This window comes from Patiria miniata, unplaced genomic scaffold, assembly GCF_015706575.1.
Source record: "Patiria miniata isolate m_02_andy unplaced genomic scaffold, ASM1570657v1 HiC_scaffold_2, whole genome shotgun sequence".
Lineage (NCBI taxonomy): Eukaryota > Metazoa > Echinodermata > Asteroidea > Valvatida > Asterinidae > Patiria > Patiria miniata.
The window spans coordinates 17478032-17505332 of record NW_024037058.1 but is presented as its reverse complement, the minus strand read 5'-3'; the positions used below and the strand labels follow the sequence as shown (position 1 = coordinate 17505332).

General features: G+C 40.8%; 1 protein-coding gene across 1 annotated transcript; it reads right to left on the bottom strand.

The window, feature by feature from the left end:
* Positions 1-3146: 3146 nt before the first annotated feature.
* Positions 3147-27301, bottom strand: LOC119726720 (ubiquitin carboxyl-terminal hydrolase 15-like). The gene is made up of 21 exons (XM_038198529.1): positions 27153-27301; positions 25451-25578; positions 23985-24242; positions 20566-20711; positions 19754-19872; positions 18612-18814; positions 17885-18018; positions 16751-16909; positions 15796-16020; positions 14429-14512; positions 13057-13151; positions 12321-12392; positions 11769-11897; positions 11387-11463; positions 10502-10690; positions 9773-9843; positions 8960-9078; positions 7404-7553; positions 6650-6753; positions 4759-4847; positions 3147-3792 (listed from the first exon to the last, which is right to left on the bottom strand). The coding sequence occupies exons 1-21, from the start codon at positions 27260-27262 to the stop codon at positions 3601-3603; spliced, it is 2853 nt and encodes a 950-aa protein (XP_038054457.1). The 5' UTR covers positions 27263-27301; the 3' UTR covers positions 3147-3600.

Genomic DNA, 27301 nt, shown 5'->3' with positions numbered 1-27301 from the left:
TATTTAATAAACACAAACAGTTCAAATAAATTGTCGTGTATTTTGGGCTGGGTGTTTAAAATTATCAGAAAGCGTATAAAAATCATGAGGGTATCCCTTAAAACTAATGAAAATCTGTAATGATCTTTGTTTATAGGGCTTAAGTTAAGCTGGTACATTAATGAGTACGACCACAATGTATCACTATTGAACCATCACATGATGTATTGATGTCTTTTTTGACTCGCCATATACAGGCTGGGGACGAAACTGCCACAAAGTCCTACATTTAATAATCCAGAATTTCTTGTTGTTTTTTTGTTTTTATCAAAGCATATGCCATATACAGTCACCATCTATCGACACAGACCAAGTTTCTCAGTGGTTTAGTTTACTAGAAAGTAGTGCGAGAACACATAGCCATTTTTTAATAGCAATATGTAGCGAGTCCTAAAACTATTGGCTTTATAACAACCTTTTGGGGGGGGGGGGGGGTATTTAGGCTTTCAAGCAGACCCAGGTGAAAAAGAAGTAGGACTTTGGAGGATAAAATCAGGATATAGGTTGGACTTTTGCGGGCTTTCAGGAGTAGTTTTTGTTGATACTCACCCATGTCCACAACATCATAAGCCTCATTTGGCATGTTCTGTACTCACATCACTTGTGCTTCATCCTCAACTAAGCTTTTGGAAGTACAGTTGCAGTACTCCTGCGCCTAAGCCATTCATTGTGTGATTTACATGTGACAGTGTGTCACCCTGTTATGAAAAGTGTTATTGAACGGCACTACAGTGGAACGCCGCTATAACGAACATCGTTGGATCCACAGAAAGTGTTCGTAATAACGATCGTTCGGAATATCGATTTTGAACCGACGGTACCCTCTTTTGACCAATAGTGAACTGGCATTTCTCAAGAGTGGTTTTCCCTTCTATTCCTTGGGGAAATAATAGCCATCTATCGCTCTTCAACATTCAAACACGATGTAACTATGGGTCGTTTGATGTTCGGGAATTAAAAGTTATTAAATTAATTAAAAGTTATTCAAAGTGGCCCAAATAGTGTTTAATACATGTACAACCGGTAGATTTTTAGTTAAATCTGTTGACTTTTTTCAACAACAGTGTTCGGTATGTTTTGTACATTAAAACCGTGAGCCAAGGATGATGTTCGGTATAGCCAAATGTTCCGTATAGCGGTGTTCAGTATAGCGGCGTTCCACTGTATTTGGTGTGGGTAAATTTCGGTAGCTACATAAAAACATGACAAGAAGTAGGAAAAAGTAGGAATTTCAAGATGAGGCCAAAAAAAAGATATATTCGGTCTCTGGTCAGACCAAAGTTCCGGAATTGACGCGGGGACGCAGCTTTTTTTTTTTTGCTTTTTTTTTTTGTTCAAGCTTGGATTGTACAGACAAGGTGGGGTACTATTTTGCTTTTTTTGTGTCCTCATGTACATTGGTGTCCTCCATAATTTGCCTTGGTGCAATTTCCCATTCCTTGGTGCTCTTTGGTAAAAAAAAAATTGAGGAGGTGCGGCAATAGAGGGCGCTGTTGGAGCTACCGCGGAACTTTTTGGGAAAAAAAAAGATTGACGCGCATGATTAAAATCGACGCGCGCGCTGACCAGAGACCGACTTATTTTTTTTTTGGCCTAAAAGTAAAAAAAGTAGGGAAAAGTAGGATAAGCAGGAATGCTTGAAAGCCTGTGTTATAAGGAACCATACTCATTCAGCCAAAAGACAACGACGACACAACTTGTACTTGCATCAAATTTGGAGCCCCACGTAAAATATTGGTAGCTTGAGACTTTGAAGAGTACTATAATCCAGAATCGTGTAAAACTTGCTGCTGGACTTTTTTCAGATTCTAGGGTGGGTACAGTAGACAAAAAAAACCCCACAATTTTACAGCATTAATATAAACATCACTTTCAAATTCTTTGAGGGCCATTTTAACAGAACACCAGACAGCACAGAGTTTTATGTACATGTACAATGTCTCTTAAATTGGACAAGAAAAATATTACGCATACTTGAGCCTGAATTTACAATGTTTATAGGAAAGCTAGTTTAGTGCATGTTAATTACACCTATGACTTTTTGTATGGGATACTATATTCCTGCTTATGGTTTTAATGATACCCCTGTACATGACTACTTCACTTCATAGTGTTCTTTATAATATAGCTGTTTTTGCACGTAAAATGTTTCATTTATGTAAATGAGGATACCACGAGGTCGTCATGTTGACAATTAAATTCCATGAAATGCACACACCATTTTTTTTGCAATTTGTAGTCCGTTTTTGATATTAAATAATGAAGATTACTCACCAGTGGAAAAACAAACGAACTACTGCTATTAAATAGAGCATTTACAATGAATTTATATTATGTACAGAGGTTTTGGCATTAGCAAATGAAAGATGTCTTCAAAAATTTGATATTTCCTCCCCCCCCCCAAAAAAAATAATCCCTACTTCCAAATTTGGCGAAGAGAAAAAATGACATGACGTTTGAAACACTGAAAATATGACATTGTTACAACACAACGTCAATATTCTAGACGCTTTTCATATACGTAATTTTTTTTCTCTCAAGCAAAAGCTAAGCATCCTTTGTCACTAGAGGGCGCCCTCTGCCTTACACAGAAGCGCATCGCATTATGGATGCGGTAAAAGCTAGTATTGGAAAGAGCCCCAAGCAGGGCATTATAATTTGGCAGATTTTTAATTGTTGATATATATATATTGTAGGATGTAATTTTCACATCTGATATTCGCCACTGAAGTATTGCGTAAGATACTTGACCTTTCACCCTTAACTCTTTCGCTACGGAATTTAATTTACCTTTTTCGTCCCAACTGGACGTAATTCAAAGCTGAAAATTCCGCCGAGCGTCGATGTGGGCGCCGCCATCTTTGAATGTATCTCCGTAAACAAACTGCTCACAATAACAAAAAGCGCACCCCGGCCAGACGGAGAGCCGCTGGCAACGGCTCAAACTAGGGTCAGAGGTTATACGATATAAATTATGTAGATATTGGCCACGTCATGGGGACATCATGTTTATTCATAGCGACGCAACCCAGCCGCTGCCAGCGGCTCTCCGTACGACCTGCACAATTTGTATGGGCCGCTGTCAGCGGCTCGCCGTAGCGAAAGAGTTAACCTATAACCAATAAGCACTCTGATGAATTGAAGCAAAATCTCTCAAGTGTTTAACTCTCATGTATCACTAATGACATGCACAAAGGTGTTTAATGACATCAACAACAGTAATAATGCGTTTGATGAGAGGATGCTGGATGTCGGAGATGTAGTCTCATCACAACAAGTCATAACATCTCAAGTCACTCAGCCACGAGTCAAGTCACAAGCTATTCAAGTGAATTGTCGCAGAGGCTTTTCTTTTGTCCTTTGTTCATCCCCTGTTACTTGGAACCTGACTTGTGATGCACCTTGTGATGGACCTGTGATGCGACTTCTGACTTATGATTGACTTCTGATGGATTTGTGACGTGGATTGTGATGTGACTTATGACGGACTTGTGTGAATCGACCTGTGACTGACTAGTGACGGACTCCACAGCTGTGCCAGATGTCCCCGGTGCTCCGTGTCTAGTTGGTGTCCATGTCGTCGCCATCCTCCGACGCATCCCCACTGGATGACTGCCGACCGTTCGTCATTGCACCGTTACTGAGCTCGCCGTCTTCATCAGCGCTAGCCCGTGAGACTGTGGCCGGGATCCCAGACCTGGGTGGGGCGTGACAGTCTTTGCGGATGTAGAATAGTACATAGGCTCCTTTCGTCTAGGAGGTTAGATACCAAAAAATACAAGTGTTAATGAGTGTGAGCTGTTGCCACCCCACCAGACATGCCGATACCCTCAACATTGCATGAAGCGATCTGCAAGACTACAATGGTCAATTCATGGCTACTCACATTACATTTTTGTAACGTGAGTAACCAATTTTGTGCGTCTTGTTTATCACACATAACACATTTTTCTGGATATCATCTTTGGTGCTTAGGTAGGTCTAGGTCTACTCTATCTACCGTGGGGATAACAGTTATTAAACCATTTCAGTAAAGTAATTACAGCCCAAGGAAACTCAAAAGTACATCAAAAATGAAACATGAGTAACCGTGGAATTGTCCAAATGAATGTGCACAAATGCGAAGACCAGCTAACCTCTACAGTAGCTGTACTAGCTGCTACACACAGGGCCCAATTTCATGGCTCAGTTTACCACCGAATTCCGCGCTTACAATTACCAATCTGTGCTTACAGTGCAAGCAGAAACAATTCTGTACAAACCATGTGAGCACAGAATCCTTAGTTATAGGATGCATGCATGCGCATGAGCCCAAATTACTCGCCAACCCGTGAAATACGCCAACCGTAAGCGTGGGATTTTCTGCTACAGTAAGCGGGGATTTTTTGCTATAAATGGAAAACAGTGGAACAGTCTCAGCCATGCCGAAGTATTTGTTGCACAGGATTCCATGACTTTTCCCATGATTGTTTTCTTGGAATATCAACTTTCCACAACTCCATGCAAAATAACAAAAATTCTGTCACTTTTCCGTGACTCTCCATGATAGCTTTAAATGCCAGGATTTTTCCATGACTCTTGGAACCGTGATTAAGTGTTTTTGTTTAACTCCGTCAAACGGTAGCACACATCTGTTTCTTTCCCCCCTACCGTAGAACTGTGGTATCCGATATGGGGCCTGAAAGATCAAAATGAAATACACATGGACACGCTACTCACCACCACAGCATCACTGTCTACCCTGGATACGGAGCTGTCGTCAAAGTTGTACCAGTTTTTCGTTTTGGCGTTCTTTGCATATGAAAAATCTGTACAGAAAACGATGGAATACGTTTTGGATGGCAAAATTCTACAAAGGCACAATGTGTCATAATGAAGAGAATTACAAGGTTTTTAAGGATTTGTGCCCAGATACACTGTATGTAACAGACTTGTCCAAGGATTACAATTAAGTTATTTAAGTGATATTGACATTTCCATATTTGTTGTACAATTTTGCTTGTTTGCTTGCTCTATAAGAAAAAAAGGAATCTGTTTCAAATCTTCAGCTTCAAACACAGAGACAGGTAGTCTATGTAATAGATTATGCGTGAACAGATTCACTGATTAATTAGGCAAGACCCCGCCTCTTGACCTCCTAGATTTTGACCAATCAGCGGGTGCTTTCTATATCGCGTCTTCGGTCATTCACCCGTTGCGCGTCATAGACAATAGATAAAAAAAAAATGTCGTGCGTTCTGTATCATGTTACGCGATATGGCGTTGTATTACAAAACACTGCATTCGAATTGACCAATCAAACCATTAAGTCCCGATTTAGGAATGAAATGACGTCATGATTTTAGTAAAGTCGACTCCGATTGGCTGGCGCGCGGCTTGCATATATCTGCATGTCCAGACATATCAGACGTTATACAGGACTTGCCTCCGTGGATAACGGGTGATACTCAGACTTGGGCCAAGTTCGCGCAAGGACTATAGTTGACCAATGGTTAACTAACGTATGCCCGAACTCTGTCTAGTCGACGGTGGTTGACTACGCTAGTCGACTATTTGGAACCAGCCTACTGGGGTTGGTTGCTTCGCTGGTAACCAATAGCCGCGCGCATTCATAACGCAAGCAGAGAGCCAGGATCCAGAAGTTTTGCGACGACATTTTGACCAGCGTTTGACTAGAGACGTTCGCACGTTGCTATCAGTGCGCAGGCGTAAGGTACGTCACAAATCAACCACTGGTCGACTAATGGTCCTTGCCCGAACTTCGCCTAAGAGACAAGAGGAAGTCAAGAGAAAACTGTTCCAGCATCGGTATAATGTAGATAATCATCCATTTGATAAACCAACTATAAACTGCCCCAAAACTCTAACTTCCTGCCCAAGTTCCAGCAAGAAACAGACAGAGAACATCGGGGTTGTGTTCCACTCACGCAAACGTTGCCAACATTCATGTTCTTTTTGTGCATAGCCAATGGGAAATCAACTTACATTACACTTACCTGATTATATGATACCTTTTTCGACTTTCATTGTTTAATACCTTGTCATTATGTTTTTATATTGTTCCTTTATTGATTCACCTGTATGTCTATTATTCAAAGTTTATGCATTCATATTTCTCTATTGTCAGTCTATTGTTTATCTGAATATGTTACATTTAGTTCTGTCTATGTTTATCCTATTGTGTTGGGTGTAGCTTGGGTCCCTTCTGAATCCTTTAAAATACCCAAATCTACAATCAACATAATTTAGGGGGCCCATTCTCAACAAGCTGTGCTTCTTATGGACCCCCTCCATTTCCAAACTGTATTGTCTTTCTAATTATTTTTTCTTTTCCACTGCATTATATACAATGTTATCCATTTTGTGCATTTTCTTGTTTGGAATTGGAAATAAAATTAAGTTAAGTTACAGGAAAAACAAAACAAATCGGGGTCAAAAACCTGATTTTTTTTAAAACTCAAAACACTACTACTTCCAGAAATTACATGGCACAATGACGTGACTCATGCATGAACACCAATTTGTTGGCCTGCAGCTTCTGAGATATTTCCGATCGAGCTTGTTTTCTAAAAGGTTCACAAATGTATATACAAGCAAATGAGGTACTTACAGTGACCACCTCCAAGCCCTCCGAAGTGATTGGCCACGGCAACCAGGTCATATTTGTATGAGCCTTCCTTGGGATTGATGACATACTGTGTCATATCTAAATTCCTGGATTGGGAGAGAGTACAGACAACAACACAGTAAGTGATGTTGTTGCTAGAGGTTACCAGACAAAGGACGAGGTTATTGATACCCTGTCTCAATCACCCTAGTGACTTGTACTTTCTTTGAGCTTGACAAGTTTTAGCTCTCTTTGGGCAGATTTTGTTAAAAACCAGTTCACCCGGGCTTACACTCCAAGCTGTGCGAACGGATCATAACAAGTGACTTACCCACACTGCTTAGCGACAATTCTTAGCGACAAGTTTTTGTGAAGGAGATGGAGCGGTCAAAACACTAAAGTTTGTATTGGTCGGTTGAAAGATGTAAATTATAATTAGGGTTTTTGACCTTCGCCAAAGTAGTTTAATAAGCAACATGTATATTCAGTGCTGTCTGGAAGCTTGCGAGGGAAAGAAACCACAAGCTTGCTCGGATAGGAATTTAACCAAAAAGCTCCTGCTTACTAGTGTAGGCGTCTTAACCACTTGACTACCACGCTTACCGGGGATCTGCAAGCCGTTTCAAATTTGATGTAGTAGGGGGGGGGGGGGGAGGGGGGGGGGGGGAACCGCACTCAATCCTATATGATGGGATTATGCATTTGAGAGATGTCAATTTACAAAATTGTTCCTTAAAACTGGAAATATTGAACTTACTCGAGTGGGAAGTTGACCACCGTGTCAAGCTTGTCTCTCCAGAAGCGAGTGTAGGAGAAGCGTTTTAAATGCACCACTAGCACCTTGGGCAGTTGCCACAGGTCAAATTTCTTGGTAGCCTCTTGGTGTTTTTTGCATGCTGGACAATACCTAAAACAAAGAAATAAAAAATGATTACAAGTTTGCAAAAACCTCTGCGCAAAAACGTCAAGAAAAGAAATACGACCTGTTGCAATTCCTCAGTTCTTTGCTGTGAGGTCATTGCAAAGGTCATCTAACACTCTAGCTGTTGCTCGGGAGTACACCCTCCAAAACACTTCAACTTTTGTCTTAAAAAATGTCCCGTCTAATGCATGGTGGGGGTGAGCAGTTACACACTCAACATAGAATGCCAAGCTAACCTCTGATAAGCAAAAGAGCACCCTTCAGTTTCCTCCCTATAAAGTCTTTGCTGACGTTAAGCTTGCATAAAGCATGCCACGTGAAGGGTATGATATACATGTATATATAATAATAATAATAATAATAACAGGATTTATAAAGCGCCATTCCATCTAGATCATGGCGCTAAAGCAACACAAGATAATGAAAACAGACATATTAACATGAAATTGGAAACAGGTGAGCTTTTAAGTGTTTTCTGAGTAATGAAATAGTCTCCTGTGATCTGATGCTTGAGGAGGGTATGGTGTTCCAGAGCTTAGGGCCGGCAATAACGAAGGCACGGTCAGTGGAGGTGTTCTTGGATCTCTGCACCGACAATAGTGTACCATCGTTACTGGAACGAAGGCCAGGTCGGCCAGATACGTTGAGCTGGATGAGGCGGTTATTAGCTGTGTGATGGAGACATTTGAAGATGAGGAGGGCTATCTTGAATTCAATTCTTTGCCGGATGGGAAGCCAGTGAAGTTTGTTAAGTAGTGGAGAAGCCGATTCACGCCTGCCAGCGGTAAATAAAAGGCGTGCAGCATGGTTTTGTAGTCGTTGAAGTTTATCCCGACCTGACTCAGCGATACCATATAGTAGAGAGTTACCATAATCCAGACGGGACAGAACTAATGCACGGATTACGTGGTGACAAGTTTCAAAATCCAGGAACCGGCGAATATATCCAGCTGGCTGGCAAAAATTACACTCAGGGTTATTGCTAGCAGATAAAACATTTGCCACCCCCCAATTATTTGTTTTTACCAGCAAAATGGTTGTCCTGTCAGCAAAATTGTGTCTATTTCCAAATAAGCTGCAATGAATAGTGCCACCTATTGTCTGTGGTGTCCAGTCTCGCGCACTTTGAACAGTACCCCCATAAGTCAGTTAGTGTCCATGACCCCCCCCCCCTCCCTCCCCCGGGCCCTTTTGATTTTGTGGTTGCCTGGTGACCAGGAAAACATTACCGGCTACCTTCCAGTACAGAGTGGTCTAGTGACGCCACTCAAAAGGGCTCACATTTTCAATACGACGGGAACAGTAACTTAAAGGTAAAAGAATTTCCAGAACATTTCATTTATTTTTTCAAACCAAAGGACAAACTAGCCAAGTCGGCGATGTCAACTCACCATGAATCTTCCTTTTCTAGCGTTTCCTCTGTGATGAAGAGATTGATGCAGTCACTTAGGTCAATGTGCTGTCTGCGCGATGTGCTTTGGTAGTTCATACTTTCATGGATGTCGTACGCCTGCAAAAGGTCATACGAAAGCTGGAACTTCAACTTTCTACACAAAATTGCCATAGTCACATCCACTGCAAAGTTACAAATTTCAACAAAACCAATCAAACTCTACTGTCTGCTTTAAGGTATTGAAGGCTATGAGCTCTGTGCGCTACCAAAAGAGGGCGCCCTTTTCCCTAGCAATGAAGTCCCATGGGTGGGACATTTCGCTGGTTGACGCGCACCGTTCCTTGTGTGTGACGCACGTACTCCAGGGGATTTTTGTTATGTACACGCAGTGACAGCGCTTCGCGGCAAATGAATTGGAGTCAGGCAAGATGGTGTCGGTCGGTCACCCCCAACTGTACTTCCTTAGGCTGTGAGGGGGTACTTGTGAACGGAGCGGATTACGGTTTACATCCATAAATTGTTATAAATGGTGATTTTGAAAGAATTAAGATGACACCAACGATGTAAACCAGTGGATTTTCAAGGTCAAATTACCTAAGCACCTTTTAACAATGTAGTATTATAAGGGATTCAGAAGGAATCCAGCAAAACAACAGAATTAAGAAACAGTACTGTTGCACATTCTAATCGTTTTTTATCGCTGCAAGGCTTAAACTATTGCAGGATTTTCACAATATTACTTAATACAGCAACACAGCTGCCTGGGTTGCTGAATTTTAAAAGTTCAACACAATCGATAAGAGAGACTCACCTCAGCCTCTTCGTCACTGTACAATTTGTCTTTGGCTTTGGGATACCAGTCTAAAGCTACATATGATCGATCTGTGAAAGTAAAGACAAGAAAAACAAATCAGACAGGCCCTTGGTTCATACGCCATGCTTCAAATCCAATGAGAATTGTACAATATGATAAGCGAGCTGCAACACGTGCAGGGGTCAATTTCAAGGAGATGTTAGGAACTTGCATAGGGCAGAAAACTGCAGAGCCTTGTGGTATATAAAGGCATAAAGGATAATTTGGTTTTCCTTTTTTTTTTAATAATAACATCACTCAAAATCCAAAGAAGAATGTTCAAAATCAAAACAAAGTTTCAGCTCAGTGGATATTACACTTTTTGAGAAAACAGTGAAAAATCATGAACACTATTTTGATCACGAACACAATTTCGTCAATAGAAGTCTTTATTTCTAAATGATCAGTCAATTATCTGATCGATGAAAAATCACCTACATTTCCTGATTTCTTCTAAATGACAGCAAGCCAGACGGAAAAATATCACAGGGACTTTAGAACCAGTACGATCTTTAATCTAAGCAAGCTTTTTAAAAATAATTCGGTAGGTTACTTTTGGGATAAATGCAAACGATCCTATATGCCTTTCAGAAATGCAAGGAGCATAATGCCTACTTATAGAAGAGCTTAAAAAAAAGAAGTCAACAGCATATTTCAGTTTTCTTCGGGCAAGCTAGCGAGACTTACTTGTGAATTTGATAACGTTGCCGTCGTCTTTGAGTTTGGCCAGCTCAGCGCTACCGTAGGAGTTGACTAAGGTCATGCCAAACAGTCCCGGTAGTTTCTTGTCGTCTTTGACGTCCTGTTTGCTGCCCTCGTTCTCTTCGCTCGTGTTGTTGTCCTGCGTCGAGTCCGAGTCGGAATCCATATCTGTTTCTGTGGAGAAACGGTGCAGTGCAATTTGGATGTTTATCATTTGCAAATGAATATTGCGTGATACACTTTCAGATGGTCAGTCAAGGTGTTCAGCGATACAAAAAACAACCCTTGCAAGGTAAAAATACTTGCGCTGTACTTATTACGAATATGATTCACAGAATGTCAAATTGGCGAACGATACACGAGAATGTCCATTTGTTCTACGAAGAGATATCAGAACTCTATGTAAATACTGACATTGCTAACACAAAGAAGCAAATAAGATTTGCTACCAAACAATTAGACGAATTTGAATATAGTAGTTCTGATCTTGTCGAGAAGAGTTTTTAAAATATTTAAGTTGGAAAGTTCTAAACTTAGTTGTGGAATAGTTTTAGAATAAAACACATGTTGGAAGGGACCACCAGTTTGTCTGAAAACATTGATGTACGTACCAGTTCACAGGTCAACCAATCAGATGATGAGGATTTATTCAGGTGTTATATAAAACAAATAATGAATGTTTCACATTCTTGCAATGGAAAGAATAATTTCATGAGGTGACACATGGACTCCAGCTGTCACCTCATGAAATTATTCTTACCATTGCACTCACAAACATTTATTATTTGTGAGTGCTATAAAGCAACTCCAGCAATTGGTCCAGGGTGATAAAGATCTGTTAAGAAAGAATCATCAACATGAATGACTTACCTCCATTTTCTATGATTTCGTTGCCTTCCTTGTCACTGTTCGTCCAATTTTCATTCTCAGGTATACTGACGTATCTCCTGAAAGAATGAACAGCAGACAACATGGTCATATAACCTTAGAACTTACACAATGTTTTTTGAATGAAACTTTTCTCAAACTCTTTTAAGGTTTTTGTGTTTGAGCATTTCTGCCAAATTCTAAAGCCTTCTTGAAATCTAGAGATATTGCCAATTTTTAAAAAAAGTCTGAAAATTGAATGAAGGGTCTGAAAGATGTATTTCTTTCTATCATTTAGTATCACTGTCTTACAAAAAGGCCCTTAGAACACAATTGAAAAAATTTAATAAATCTTGAAAAAAAAAAAAAAATTGAGATTACTTACGACATCTTGTTGAGCATGATCTGGTACAGCTCTGGGTATTTGAGCAACTTGCGTGGGACGGGTACCAACATTGGCTGCCCAAACAGGTTGTAGTTGTTTTGACTGTAGCTATAGGTTGAATTCTTTACGCTGCAATTAATGAAAACAAATTATCATTTTACTCTTTAGTCAGTGGAATATAAATTTAAGTCCGTATAGAATGTATTTAAATATTTACCCCCCTCCCCTCACCATATGCACTCAATACAGTCGACTCTCGTTAGTACAAACTCTGTTAATACAAAATTCTGGTTATAACAAACTTAAAGCCTTGGTCCCGACTGTGCATTTATGTGCACAATGAATGGGACTGATGTTCCTCTTAATACAAAATTCTGATATAACAAACAATTTGGCTAGGTCCGAACGAGTTTGTTATAACGAGAGTCAATAAGCATAGGCACGTCCAGTCTGGGTTATATTTGTCTATCAGAGGTTGTGATAATGATGAACAGCTCCCTCTATAGTTTTGGCAATATGTCAATAACTTTGGAGAGTCAAGAAAACACTGACCTCTTCTCTCGGAGGTAGACGGGGAGAATGACAACCTCGGGATCATCAGCAACATTGACTGGTACTTCGTATCTGGAAAATGAACCAAACAAATTGTGGTCGACTGAAGAGATTTTATCAACTGGAAATATTTGATCAACTGAGTCACACGAAATAATTATATAATATTGGATGGCTTTGAGGTAGATACAAGAATATATTGCACAAGATATGACAATCGACGAGTGCAGTATTGTCATAGTGAGTGCAATATATTCTTGTATCCCTAAAAAAAAAGTCATCCAATATTATTATAATTATTTATGTCAGGCTGACTTGATTCGCAAGGAATACAATTCAAGACACTGTCTTCATTTCTCCTTTTTCGTCAAACTATTTGAAGCTGCCACTGTAATTGTTGACAACAGTGCGCATTTACCGTACCTGGCCTGCTGCGCGCTGCATGCGCGCTGCATACTCGCTGCGTGGGCGTCCGTGTTCGACGGTATCGCGCGCTACGCTCTGTTGAGTGGTTGACAACTGTGAGTTTCTACGCTCTTGATCGTGTGGGAACCAGCGAAAATGCCTGGATGAGGGCACGCAGAGCAATATCAAAATTATTGCTGTCATCCGGGTACGTTTTACAAAAGCATACAATACGCTGATTATATTTACCGCTGGAAACCTGATATAATAATAATGATTTATATGCCAACTGATCAGGGGCAACAGCTGAAAAAGGAACATGCATACTTACACATAAATATCGTCCTTATCTGTAATATTCTTGATGCGATCGTTGGGGGCAAATACTAAATGGAAACGGTGGTTGTAGACATCTGTTACTACCATCTAGAACAGGACAAAAAATAAACAGGCATCGAAATGTGGATGTTTAAAACTTAAACCCATTTGATTTCATGAAACACCACGCTACCTTTGATTGGTTGCAACATACACACACCCAACATATAAACTTCATTACAAGGCACCTGTTACCACTTCGCCTTGGGTGCTATGCGCCCCAAGGGTGTTCAAAACATCATATCCCACATCACAGCAGTCAACAATTGTTTTGTTATACCTCTGTCTTGGATTTTTTGGATTTTGATGTAAAAGTCACGAAAACAAACGGCAGTAAACACAACAATCATGACAATCAAATGTCAAGTCACATGCATGTCGCGTGCTCGAAACGGCTGATCGTCTGCTAGTTCGCTGCTCCCACTCATGTGAGAAAACATGGTGAAAATAGCGTGGGTACCAGCGATACTAGCGTGTCACACTGTATGTACATGTACGTACACGTACGTGACATCCCACAGGGAGTGTGCCATGACTTTTTATAAACTTAAAACATGATTGTTCTAGGCCAATGAAAATGCAGTATTCAAGACAGAGGTATAACAAATCCTGTTATATCATGGTAGTGATCATTGTACACTCATGAGGCCCCCTTCAATGGAGAAACCATTGTGCATGCTATTGTACAAAGCAACTGCCCTGTGATGGATTATCTGAACAATAGCTAGCACAATGCTTCACCATTGAAGGGGGCCTTCATGTGAGAATGAACAGCGTGCCTGGATCGGTCTATATAGTGGGTAAAATGGCACTTTAATTAAGGTGGTGAGATTACAGCGATAGTGGAAAATAAAACATTCAAAATGATACAGCAGGGAAACAAATCAAGGAGAGTCTAATTGTTAGGCCAATTACACACCTTCAGAACAATCTAAACCTGTTCTGGTAGTGATAACAGTACACATGGTACATTATCCCTAACCACCCTGAATCCATCAAAATCCATACCCCTGTTTTGGAGTATATCGGCGGACTGAGGATACCTCCATATTGAAAACAGGGGGATTTTGATGGATTGAGGATTGTAAACTTAGCGGTACTGCAGGATTTTGATGGATTCAGGATATCTCCATACCGAGCAGTCACCAACTGCAAAAATTTGTGTGCATGACACAATTGGTGGATTTTGGCGGATTCAGGATACTTCCTAGTAAAAGTGCTCAAGGGGTTAGGGTTCAAACATCTTTTCTTAGCCTGGGTTTCAAGGAACACTTTGGAATGATTGAGCAGGATTAGTTTTCTAGGATATAATCTTTTTTTCGTACCTTGTCTGGCAATATTTTGGTAATCTTAGACACAGCTTTGCAGATGTCGTACACCATACCCAACTTGGGGACGACAACTTTCATCTGTAAAAGAAACATGCAAACCAGAGAGGTATCACAGAATAATCAGATGTAGTACAAGTGTTTGGTTTTTTTTAAAGCAGGAATCCACTGGCTGTTCAATGGAAATAAACCTAGTCAAAATATTTTTCTTCTTTGTTAAGAATTACCAGCAACTTTGCGAATGAACTGTTCCGGTTTGCCTTCTCACATAACCTGGTCTCGATATATATTTTTTTTAATAAGATAAATTTATGCACAAAGATCCTTTTTGAAGTTTTCCTATATCATGTCAGTTTTGGACTTTATGGTAGAAGGAAGGGTTTTTGGCTCTTGTGGCAGATTTGTTTTTAAGACTCAAAGAGTCCAAGTCTTGATAAGGGAACTTTAAAGTTATGCTGTCAGGGCAACGTCCTTTAGAACAACTATTCATCCAACCTATGGGTAATATGAGTATTAGAAAGGGCACAGTACAGGATGAGTAAAAAATTAAAAAAAAAAGCGAAACCCAAATGGCAGGACTAATTTTTGAATGAAGTTTTGCCTGTAGCATTTTCAAAATCTAGGAAATGAAAGCCCAGTCATTAAGCTTTCTTTTAGTACAAGAATCATTCAAATCACTCATGTACTTTTCAAGTTACGAAGTTTTGAACACAAACACCGTTTTAAATTTCTGTCCATGGATCACAAAAAAAGGTAAGTGTTCTTTCAGTGAAACGAAAACAATTCAAATGCATCCCTATGAGAATTGTTTTCGTTCTGCTGAAAGAACACTTACTTTTGGTCCTGCCATTTGGAATTCGTTTTTTTTTTATATAGTATTTTTTTTAAAAATAGTATAAACAGGAAGAGTGGAGCCTACATGCTTCGGAAAGATATTCTTCTCTCCCCAACCCATGTCATGCGAGTGCAGAATTTCAGATATTGGTAGTCTAAAGTGTCCAAATTGTTTGGCTATTTATGCTTCTTAAGGAGTTCAGTTAGACCATTGAATGACTAAAGCCAACCAATTGGGGATAATAATACCACAGCAACTGCTGTGATTCTCTCGGTGAGAGAGTTGTCCCTCCACTTTGTCTTAGGGAAATGGAACACTTAAAGTTTTCCATTATAAGGCCAGTTTTACTATACCACACAAAGTAGTTAATATTTTTTGATATTATTCAATCCTGCCTGATCCATGGTGCATTCTATTTCCCACAGCTTTGCCTAGGTAAGATAGAACACTCCAAGCATCTCCTAAAAAGGCCATAGCTTTACTGTATGCCACTTGAAGTAGTCCATATTTGTGTAATATTCAATCCTACCTGTAAGGGTTTGCACGTGGGATCCATCCGAATCAACACGATCTCCATGGACCGCTCTTTCTTGATCGGTAAGGGGAGGCTGAGAAAGCAGAAGGGGTCAAAGGTCACGGACACCTTGCTGCACTCGGGGCAGACCAGGGTGGACTTGAACTGGCCGTGGAACAGGTCCGTGATGATGGAGTCGTTCCGTCGCAGGTGGTTGCCCCAGGATTCCTGGGCAACGACCTGATTGGTGATAACAAATTATCAAACTCAAAATAAATGTGCATAGCTACTACGGACCCCTCCCCCCCCCCCCAAAAAAAAATTACATTCATATTCATGCCAAAAGACTGGTCAAAAAGGCCCCACCCAATGCACACGTACATGGGCAACAACACATGCGCCTCTCTAGGGCCACATGGCATGTTGCAGCTATGCGCGTCATGCACACATGTTGGACTCTGGTGCACGCATGTCGGACGTTAATCACTACTCTAACCCTGCAGTGTGCCACAGTACTGACATTGTCAGTACATTTTTTAAAAATGTTTAAATTACTCCGTCTTTTTTGTTGTTGTTGAAATATTTCATACTCCACAAGTTCCCTATTGAGACATAGCTAAAAAGCATCGGGAGTGCCCCTTTCACCCTGGTTGAACGTTTCACTCAGAATTTTTGAGGCAAAGATCAGACCCAGGCCAACTCCCATATGATTAGTATCCATAGCTCATTTTGCTATCCACTAGGCTACTGTGTGGTAGCTCGACGACAACCATTCTTAAAAATGCTTTAATGTAACGGGTTGACTAAATAACAACAATGCTCTTGACATCATTGATCTGTTCTCATGAATAAATATACTGGCCTGTTGACGTACGAATAAATTATCATAAGTGGTGCCACTGGAGTTGTGATACTGGCCCTGCCTACAACACGGGCCAATATGTCACAACTGCCCCACCATGTTACCAACCTCGTCGGATCTGCCGTTGTTCTCTTTCATCTCAATGTAAGGCTTCTTCTGGATCCTGTTCAGGTCTTCGTGGAGACCGTCCAGCAGGAAGGCCAGGAGCTCTTGGGAATCCTGCTGCTGGAAACCGGAAAACTGAGGCGCAAAACGACCAACTTGCATCTGTAATAAAGCAATATCAATATAACATTTGATACCACAATTCAAGGACTAATAAATTGTATTATTGTTCATGGTGAAGAAATAAAGGATTCCTAGAAAGCGCCCAATGCTCTGTAGCTCACAAACCTGAAGTAAACTGTGGAGAGAAGATACTGAAGAAACGTTTGGCTTTAAAGGTTGGAGAAAAAAACCCACATTAAACCTAACCCTGCCAGACCCAACACAGTGCTTCAGATGTAAAAGTCTGTGGGACCTTGCTGCATTGAGACATCATCACCAGTGCACAAACAGCCAATTCTGAAACAATCAGAACTAGTCTCCTTGAACAATGCCACAGTTGCATCCTGCTGCAGTTGGTGACCACAAACTCTGAGGCAGTTTGGCCTTGAGATTTCCGACCTAATGGATCTTGCTGCACTGTGCAGGCTTGTCTTGTTGAAAAGTGCTGCATGTTGCTGTGTTCAGCAGGGGTTGGGGTTAATATTCTGGAAAACCCATGGAATGGAGTAGGGACTGTAAACCCAATCTACGGGTTAACCTAGGTGGGATTCGAATCTGTCTCAAAAAGGGGGAAGGGAGGAAAATACTACCGTGTTATCCTGACTCCCCATAATCTCTGAACAACTTAACGCAAACACACATCCTCTACAGAAATAAAAATCGTAAATGAATGCACAATTAACCCTAACCTCCCCAACTCCATCAAAATCCATCCCTGAATTTTGGTGGATTTTGGGGGACTTGGACCTGCAGGCCTGGTTTGACTAAATATTGATGGAGTATGATGGACTTGGGCCTGGAGGCCTAAAGCAAAGCATGCATTGGAAGCATTGTGATTGATGGATTTTGGCGGACTTGGTCCAGCACTTAGTGCAAGACAGTAGGGAGTTAGGTTTAAAGGCCATCGACAAAATTGGCAGATCCGTAACAAAAAGAACTTCTGATTACAATAATAGAAATAGCTTTTTGTTTTACCTTGAAATTTCTAGGCACTGTGTACGAGTATGAGCCGGACCACATTTGTTTGATGAGTTCAGCGTAGGATTTGGCGATCTCTCCATGCATACCCAAGGGATTGTTGTAATTCAACTCATCTTTGTAGGCCTCAGCTGTAAAAAAAAAAAAAAAATTCAGAAGGTAAGGCATTTGAGGTGGTTACTAATACAAATGCAACACCCGCGAACAAAATCCTTAACCCTCTTTATTTTTTTTTTAGGCTTGAAATCTTTCTACATAAGCACCTTCACGGATATATATCTTGTTCACAGGGCAAAAAGAACACGCGTTGCTGAGTACGCGCCTAAATCGAAAACTTCCAAGTTCTTCAGAACCACCCACCGCGTCAGAAATTGATGAAAAGTCCTTTGCAAAGGGCAAATATTCACCATAAAGCTATAAATCTCACTGTACAGACATGAATTGCTGCACTGACGCACCACACACGGACCTTTATGAACAATCTGAACAGAAACTTCTGAGGGGTTGGGTTTCTTTAACGGGTATCTGGGTACCTGTGTTTTGTTTTCAATTGAGTAACTGGTTTCCGTACTACCCGTAACTGCACACCCCTACTTGAGATGGACTTGACTAAAACACTGATTAGTTTTCAAATAGATTCAATTTCCTACCACCAGAGCATCAATTCTTATTGAAAACAATTGGTGAACGATGAAAAATGTTGACCCAAGAATGGTGTACTTACTGAGGAAATACTCGGTGAGCAGCGGCACGTTGCTCATACACTGCAGAGCAGAGTTCATGAAGCACGTATTGCCGAGGTTACTGAGCCCACACAGGCCGGCCTGCAAGCCTGACCGACTGCTGCCACTATTGTACTCATAGTTGCTGGTACTGTTGTAGCCCGAGTAGGAGTTACTGCCGTAGGAACTGTAGGTGGATGGGGTACTGGAGGGGGGGGGGGGCAACCACAGGAGAGGGGTAAGACCAATGTTGTAGTCGAATAAATTGTAAACCCTCACTAGTCATCACAAGTCCAAACTCGTCTCCAGGGCCTACTGTATTTTCAATCTCAATAGCCCCTGGGTGGGAAACTTGCTTCCTGTATTCCACTTCAATATCGCAACACAGCATGGATCTATAATGGACCTATAATGGATTTATATCACGTACCAGGTGACTATGTCCAATCTGTATTTTGTGCTTTAACGTTCATGTTGTGAATATGTCCACTCCTCCTCAAAACAGGCATGCAACTGGGAATTTTAAAAAAAACGAGGAAACCCCAAATCTGACAAGACTTTTTACATGATTTTTCAATTTGTAATAGCATTCATGAGAAGTAAAAAAAATAGGAAATCAGCGGATCCGAGGAAAAGTTGCACGCCTGTCAAAAGCAATCCTCCCTTTTTCAGTTTGCTTAGAACACGCTGCATATTAGACGGGTAAACATTGTAACGTTATAACTTTACGCTGAGACAAATTACTTCCATCTGAACTTGACGCCTTTAACAAAAACCAAACACTAAAATGGAAGCAAGGCCAGGTACCCGATTATTTTTTTAATTTTACGTCTTGGTAAAATTTACCTCTCGGGCCCTTTTACCCCAGCAGTGCCCTGTCGTCTTTTTCACTACTTTAAGTCATTCTTCGTTTTTAAAACCTCAACAGACTAAATTGCACGTTATCACATCAAAATGAAATAAACAGGAATTGGTATTGTCGTCATGCATTAGGTCATTGATGAGTGGCGATTACAGATTTTCAATTTCCCATCAGCCAACAAAATTTCATCTAATTCTACACTGTCACTTGTAAAGTTTAACACTCACACCAAACGTCTACTACCAATTGATTACGCCAGTTACGAGTTGCATCTTCTCATACCTTCTTGAGGAGGATGCACTGGAGATATACTTGGAGTCCTTGGTGCTACTGTAGCTGGAGGTGGTGGGTGTCTGCCGGGGCCAATTTCCGTCTTCGTTCTTCTGCTCGATGACCAGAACCTGGCACATCCAGTAATGAAATAATTACTTTGCAAAGTTGTGCCCCGACAATAAATCAAGTATGAAAGCAACCAAATGTAAACCTTTCTGAAGAGGGTCAGACATCCGAAATAGAAGAACAGTAGGATTTTATTTCCTTTAAAAACATACAAACTGAAAATATGTTGGAAGAAACAAAATTTTTTTTTTAAAAAGAGCACAGGGAGAACAACTTTTAAACCTAACCCCCTAGTAGTTCCCCAGGACTACCCTGCTAAATCCAATAGAGTCCGACGGTTACTCATATGAGTTTCCTGCTCAATCCAACACAGTCCCGCACAACCCAACTTGCCTAGTTGTGTTGGGTGCCTGAACATATAAAATGACTGGCATCCTCAATCCAACAGAATCCAACTGTGCCTTATTGTTTTGTTTGCTGCTGGATCCAACAGAGTCCAACTTGGCGTTATTTACCAGTACCCAACAGAATCCGACTCTGAATGTTTTCAGTTGCCTGCTGAATCCAACCGATTTCAACAGGAATATACACAAGGGGTTTGCTGCTCAATCCAACAGGACCCAACGGATATATGTAAAATAGTTGGATCCTGTTGGATTGAGCAGGGTTGGGTTTTATAAAGATTCATACTGCAAAAAAAAAGGTCCAAGGGAATCAGGAAAATGGGAAGTCCATTTCTATTTCTGCAAGCGTACCTGTCCCTGATACAGCCCAGCATCTTGCACCGTGTTCTCCTTCTTACTCAGGTGTTCGTAGGTGTTACTCATGTACTTATTCCATATCCTCGTCTCCCTCTCCTCGCTGATGTCAAACAACTTCCTCATGGCTTTCTCGATAATATCTGATGTTGCCAACAAAATATAAATATATTTATATAAAAACCATCATCAAGTTGTTGTTGTTTTTTTTATAAAAGAGGTAGAAACTGACATTGCTCACTTTTAACCCGAACCCTCCTTTATCCTCCAAAATCCTCCTGAGAGGATTTTGAAAGATTTTGGGGGATTGAGGCTGAATGGTAATAAAAAGTGTTGGTTGATTTTGGAGGATGCAGTGTGTCGAGTTTGTAGGCTGTACCCTGCATTGTTCATGTTCAGCCATGCATAATTGAGGCGTGCATTATGCTTGATGTCCTTCACACTGCTTCTGAATGTCATCGACACTGCCTCAACCCATCAACAGTTATTGTTAGAGGAGTTTGAAGGATTGAGGCAATGGTCACCCTTCCATTGAACAAATTCAAGAAATGACAGACAAATTTGGAGGATTGAGGCTGAATCCACCTTTTAAATGGTGGCAAATGGAGGATTTTGCAGGATTGCGGATGGTTCCTAGCCAAAAGAGCCTAGGGGGTTAGGGCTAATCAATATTTTAGATTGGACAAGGACAGTGACAAGAACAGATTTTGAACCTGCGGCCACCACAATACTACACTGGTCAGTCAATTTTTTTATTCAACCTTACAGGAATATGAATCTGATAAAGTGAACTTGCCTCAAGTTGCCACACACTGACAAATTGGGTGTCTGAACTGCGTATTAACTCTAACCCCTTGAGTGATTTACTGGGAACCTTCCTCACTCTTGCAAAATCCAACAACATGTGGTAAACTCCACATCCAAACTGTTGGACTCTGTAAAGCATAATCAGTGTACTAGTGCAGTACTCACTCCAACAGATTCCAACAAAACATGCAGTTGGATTTTGAAGAGTTGGAGTGTTTAGGGTTTAACCCTCCTTCTCTAGCTGGCAAATTCAACAAGGCCATCCCAGCAGTCAAAATCAATCAAGTGACTGTTTTTTTACAGTAAAGAAATCCCTGCTTGCATACAGCAGGATTGACTGGCTGTGATCGCTGTAAATCTTCGCTTTGACTACGGGTGATTGATAAACAAGCTTTACCCGTTTTCTTTTTTTTTTTACTGTTGATGGAATTTGAAGTCACATTGTTAACAAGAAATAATTGACCGTTGGTGACTGGCCCGTGTAAAAAGGCGTGGCAAGGGAAATGGATTTTTTTTTACTATCTATGACTAGTCAGATAGCAAGATAAGGCTAATATTGAAAAAAATCAATTCATATAGAAAACAAGTGACACCTTCTAGCTAAAAAGCCATTGGCCTTGGAAAAAGTGCAGTATTGTTTCTTTCCATAATAACATTATTACATGATTTCACCAGATCTATAATAAATAAATTCTCACAAAGATGCATAAATGCACAAAGATGACTGCATGCGCTGAAAATCTACAGTAAAGTTGTGTGGAGGTGTCTTCTATGTGCACAGTCTATGCTATTTTTGGAAGGAGGTATTCAAGCCCACATGTGCAACTGTACATTCAGGTATGTATCTGGCCAGCTGTCGTGGCTGTGTGTGTACACTCAGGGATGACTGCATGCCACTCATACCACAGGGGTCATCCAATGACATAAGGGAATCAGATATCATCTGTAGTAATGGATACTGTCCCTGATTCAGGATTTATGGATACGGTGTGTCCATACATGTAGGGGCATTGGACATCATTCACAATAAATTGTTGATTTGGGTTCTTTTATTGACCATCCATAGCAGCTTCATGATTAAAGGGAATGTACAACATTTGCTTTTGCTCCAATTTTCAGAAATAAATGAATTTGGAGGATTAGTATGTTATAGCAAATATTGTTAAAATGACTTCTTTCAAGTTTTGAGCTTGTAGATGCTGAAAAACCAAGAAAACCATTTATGTTCTTGTAGTCTGGTTCCCTGATCCCACTTAAGATGAAACGGAGAATTTATAGACTTTGGGGAATTGTAAGGTCAGAGAATAAGTCTAGCAGGCTTGTACACCTTCACAGTGTGTAATCAATATTGCAAAGAGGTTTTGCAGTCCGTGTTTTGCAGCAAAGAGTTTGCAAGCAGTTTTTGAAAAAAGCTGGTTTTCTCCAATGCTGGTCGGCCGACCAGCGTTGGAAAAATGTAATTTTTCTTGAAAATGTCAGCACACCAGGAGCCACGATTTTCCTGATGCTTTAGACTGTCATTCCCTAACAATTCAGTAAGGTATTTTGTGATGATTTTATCATTTCGTTTTGTGATGTTTGCATATGTTGTATCTTCCCTTTAATGTGTATATGCTGCGTTTATGGGGAATGACTGGTTCAATGATTTCAAATCACTTTAGTCCTGCTACTTTTAAACCATATTTCCATAAATTACATATGTGTATGTTTGTGTTCATGTATTACAGGAAACTATGTAATTTGTGTCCAGGAAGTTTCTAAATTCCGATAGTTGAAGCTTGACGCTGAGAATATTAAGGAAGTATTTGATAAACATCATACAAACACACTGACATTTCCAAGCAAATCTGCCCTGTATTGTACATACATGTACACATACACATACACATTTGAAGAGATATATGTAAATGGCACTGTATAACTGGTTCCTTCCATAGGCGATGTAGTTCAATCAAAAGTATGTCGATCCACTTTTAGATCACCAAATGTTACAATTCTTGTTGAAAAAGCTGCAATTGTTATTCCCAAAATGTAAGAACAAAATATGACAAAATACAAGAAGACAAAAATGTCAGAATAGAGCAAGACAAAAGGCAAGAAGACCTGTCTGCAGGTGCTAAATAAGAAGGACTTTAAGAAGGTTTTGTGGTCGTCAACTAGTAGACAACTACCCAGAAATAGAATAAAAAGGTCCTACTCCTTTTTAAGGCACATCTCTTCATGTTGGCTTTTCCAAATAATTGAGGTTTCTTTCTTTACATCTATAGACCGGCGCCTTTGAATGGATTCCAGAGATAGTGCGCGTTATAAATTCCTACATTATTATTATTATTATTATTATATCGTGTAAGCAAAATATGGCTATTTTGGCCTATTTTTCAATAAAAAAAAAAATACATAAAAAGGCCCGCTTCCTTCTCTTTTGGAAAACCCCCAGATGATCAACTGGTGTTTTTTTTTATCGGCCTTATAGAGAGCTTGCAAAGAGCGCCCTCACTGTCAAACATGTTTTGATCTTTAAAGTCAGAGATGATGAGAGTACAAAGTGTCTACTCGTGCGTTGCACATAGGAAAACAGACACACAAGCTCTCTACTGTTTTCCACTCACCTATCGTGTCAGCCTTGCTGAACTGCTGCGACACGTACTTCTCTGGGTTACCGTGCTCGGACAGTTTGAGTTCCATGAGGTAGACCTCTACCTTACAGTGCTTGACAAACATTCCGTACTCTACCACCTTGCGTTTGATGGCTTCCTGGCTGGGTGTCGTGCCGTACCATGAGGCCAGCTTGTCCCACGCGTCTGTGGGCAGCAGAAGGTAGTCTAGGTCGTCGATCAAGTTTTCCTTCAGCTTGTCTGTGGAGTCCGCTGAAAATGTTACAGAAGAAAGAGCATAATATGGTCACTATTGCCAAGGCTTCTGACTGCATATGTGTGTTTTTAGACAGCATGTATGCATGAGGACTGGTGATTTACATTATACTGATGACAAATGAGGAGGTCAAGTGATGCACAGTTGGTTCCGCAGTTACAAAAAAGTAAGCAAAGTCTGTCACAAGCCAAAATGGCCTATCAGGCCAGCGTTTATCCCTGGTTTCAGTATGAGAATATTTCTGCTCCCCTGGATTGGATGCTAGTCCATCGCCGGTTACTCCCTAGTCATGCCAGTTAAAAGGGAATGTACAACATTTGCTTTTGCTGCAATTTTCAGAAAACAATGGATTTGGAGGATTAGCTTGACATAGCAAATATTGTTAAACTGACTTGTTTCATGTTTTGGGCTTGTAGATGCTGGAAAAGCCAAGAAAACCAATCATGTTCTTGTAGTCTGGTTCCCTGACCCCACTTAAGATGAAACGGATCAATCTATAGACTTTGGGGAATTGTTAGGTCAAAGAATCAGTCTAGCAGGCTTGTACCCCTTCACAGGTGTGTAATGAATTGCAAAGAAAATGCGATATGAACAATTAAGTACAGTTTTTGAAAAAAAAGCCAGTTTTTTCCAACGCTGGTCGGCCGACCAGCATTGGAAAAATACACTTTTTCTTGAAAATGTCAGCACACCAGGAGCCACGATTTTACAGGATGCTTTAGACTGTCATTCCCTAACAATTCATTAAGGTATTCCGTGATAATTTGATCATTTCGTGTTTTTATGTTTGCAAATGTTGTATCTACCCTTTAAAGCCGGTACCCATTTATACTCCTGGGTGGAGAGAGGCAAGTGGGGGTGAAGTAGCTTGCCCAAGGACACAACATGTGACCAGCTGGATTGGAACCCCTGACCCTCTGATCATGTGTCAGGAACCCTAACCACTAGGCCACACTCCCCACAAGGTTCAGCAGTAGAGCACCCTAACAACATGTTTCGAATGACTCGGACTAAAATGTATAGTCTTCAGGATGCTGCATGATGAGCTCAAATAGCCTTTCTTTTTGGACCAATCAGTGATCTCAAAAATTGGCATTGTATGTGTATTAGGTAACACCCACTGTGCTGCATCCCGAGCGCATATAGACCTATCCATAAGTAGGACTAGGTCAGGGTTAACACTAAAATGAGAAGAGGAATCTACCGGCAAAGAGTCCCGAGTTGTCGATAGGGCCAGGGTTGCTGGTCTCATTGCCCAGGTTATACATGTCCCAGCTGTCATAGCCGACATACTTCTTCCATTGTTTGAACCACTTGCTGTCCAGTAGGTACCTGTGTTCAAAGTGGAAAAACAATGTAGTTAACAAATTTACAACTATTTAACAACAGGCTATGGCAACACAAGGTATGCTGGATGATAATAAAGTATAATGGTGAAATGCGTCTGCGTGATCGGTCGATCCTACAGGAAATCTCAGAATTCACTTCCCTTTTCCAAAACAATTCTCAAGCGTCATAGATTAGAAAGAAAATGGTAATCAACCGATGGCAGTGTAATTGACCACTGGCAGCTTGATTGACCGACAGCGCAGTGCGATCAACCGTTACCGTTAGCGCAGACCAAATGGGCAGTAGTGCACATACACTGATCGTGCCCAACAAATATGTTGACTGCTTAGTAATATATCCATGACATATGCACTTACAAGCAATTTTTTCACAAGCATACCCTAAAATATACTTAATTTGTTGGCTTTTCTTGACCTAGCGTGCATTGCCTTTATACTGGCCCCATCAATGTGGCTCAAATACTGGACTTCCTCTGTATAGAGAGCCACACAGCGGGTTTAAGTGGAACAAGTGTGTTCGTATGCGGGGGGTACGGTACAACTACAAGCACTTGTACGCATGCGCATACTATCATTCCGCTCCTACCGTACCCCCTGCGATGCGCTCCGAGCGAACCGGAAATCATCGCTCGATCATATGCGTGCACGCTTCAAGTGTCAGGTTGGCTCAGTGCAGTGCGCAAAGGGCATATTTTTCATCATTTTAGCAAAAAAAACCGACAAAATCCAGCGATGTTTGTTCTGCGCATTTTACGTGAGTATGTCATGAGGTGTAGTACGGAGTTTAGGGGCAAACTGTGCAGCGGTTCAGTGGGAAATGTCTGCATTTTGATGGACGTTTTTGTACTTAATAAGTGTTTTGTGCTACAAACAATTTTTTGGGGTTCTTCATCTATAGTTCTAGGAGTAGTATAAAGCCAGGTTTATGGTAGTCCGAGTAACTTGGACCCAACTTATCGCCTTTTTAAAAATTTGGACATGGTCTGTCGCCAGACCATGTCCAAATTTTTAAAAAGGCGATAAGTTGGGTCCAAGTTACTCGGACTAGGTTTACGGGTAAAATTCTGTGCCAATGTTGTCGCTGTGACTTCGTTTTCACAAGATGGGAATCAGACTGTCGGACTTTGTTTCCCTTTAGACAATGTTAGAAAAATCTAGCTGTCGCCAGACCATGTCCAAATTTTTAAAAAGGCGATAAGTTGGGTCCAAGTTACTCGGACTAGGTTTACGGGTAAAATTCTGTGCTAATGTTGTCGCTGTGACTTCGTTTTCACAAGATGGGAATCAGACTGTCGGACTTTGTTTCCCTTTAGACAATGTTAGAAAAATCTAGCTGGCTTATTGTCCGGCTAAATATCTACTAGTACTAGTAACATGACTAATCACTATCAATTTAATTGTGTCATCGGCGTTTCCGACCAGCACCAGTCATGCCAGTCATGCCACTTGCCAGTGAAAACGCACCGATGCCGGCGTTTTCCTGTAAAATGTCATATTTTATATCAGACTGGTAATTTTCATAACCATTTCTTTTCTTCAATGTCTCTTCGCCCTTACCACGTATCCCCCTTTTTCAAAGGGGTCTTCAGCAGTTCACAAATTTGAGTCTTCTGTTCTTGAAGTTCGGGAGGTCCACCGCCTTCCGCCATGTTGAATGATAATGACATTACATTTTGCTAAGTATACGAGCATCATGTACACAACGC

What these genes read in the sequence shown, in the direction of transcription:
- LOC119726720 (XM_038198529.1), bottom strand. Translation starts at nt 27,262, where the DNA reads ATGTCATTATCATTCAACATGGCGGAAGGCGGTGGACCTCCCGAACTT. An exon ending in TTGAAAAAGGGGGATACGTG is followed by an intron (nt 25,579 to 27,152) that starts GTAAGGGCGAAG and finishes CTTTGAACACAG; the next exon opens with GTACCTACTGGACAGCAAGT. An exon ending in GATAAGGACGATATTTATGT is followed by an intron (nt 12,393 to 13,056) that starts GTAAGTATGCAT and finishes TTCATTTTCCAG; the next exon opens with ATACGAAGTACCAGTCAATG.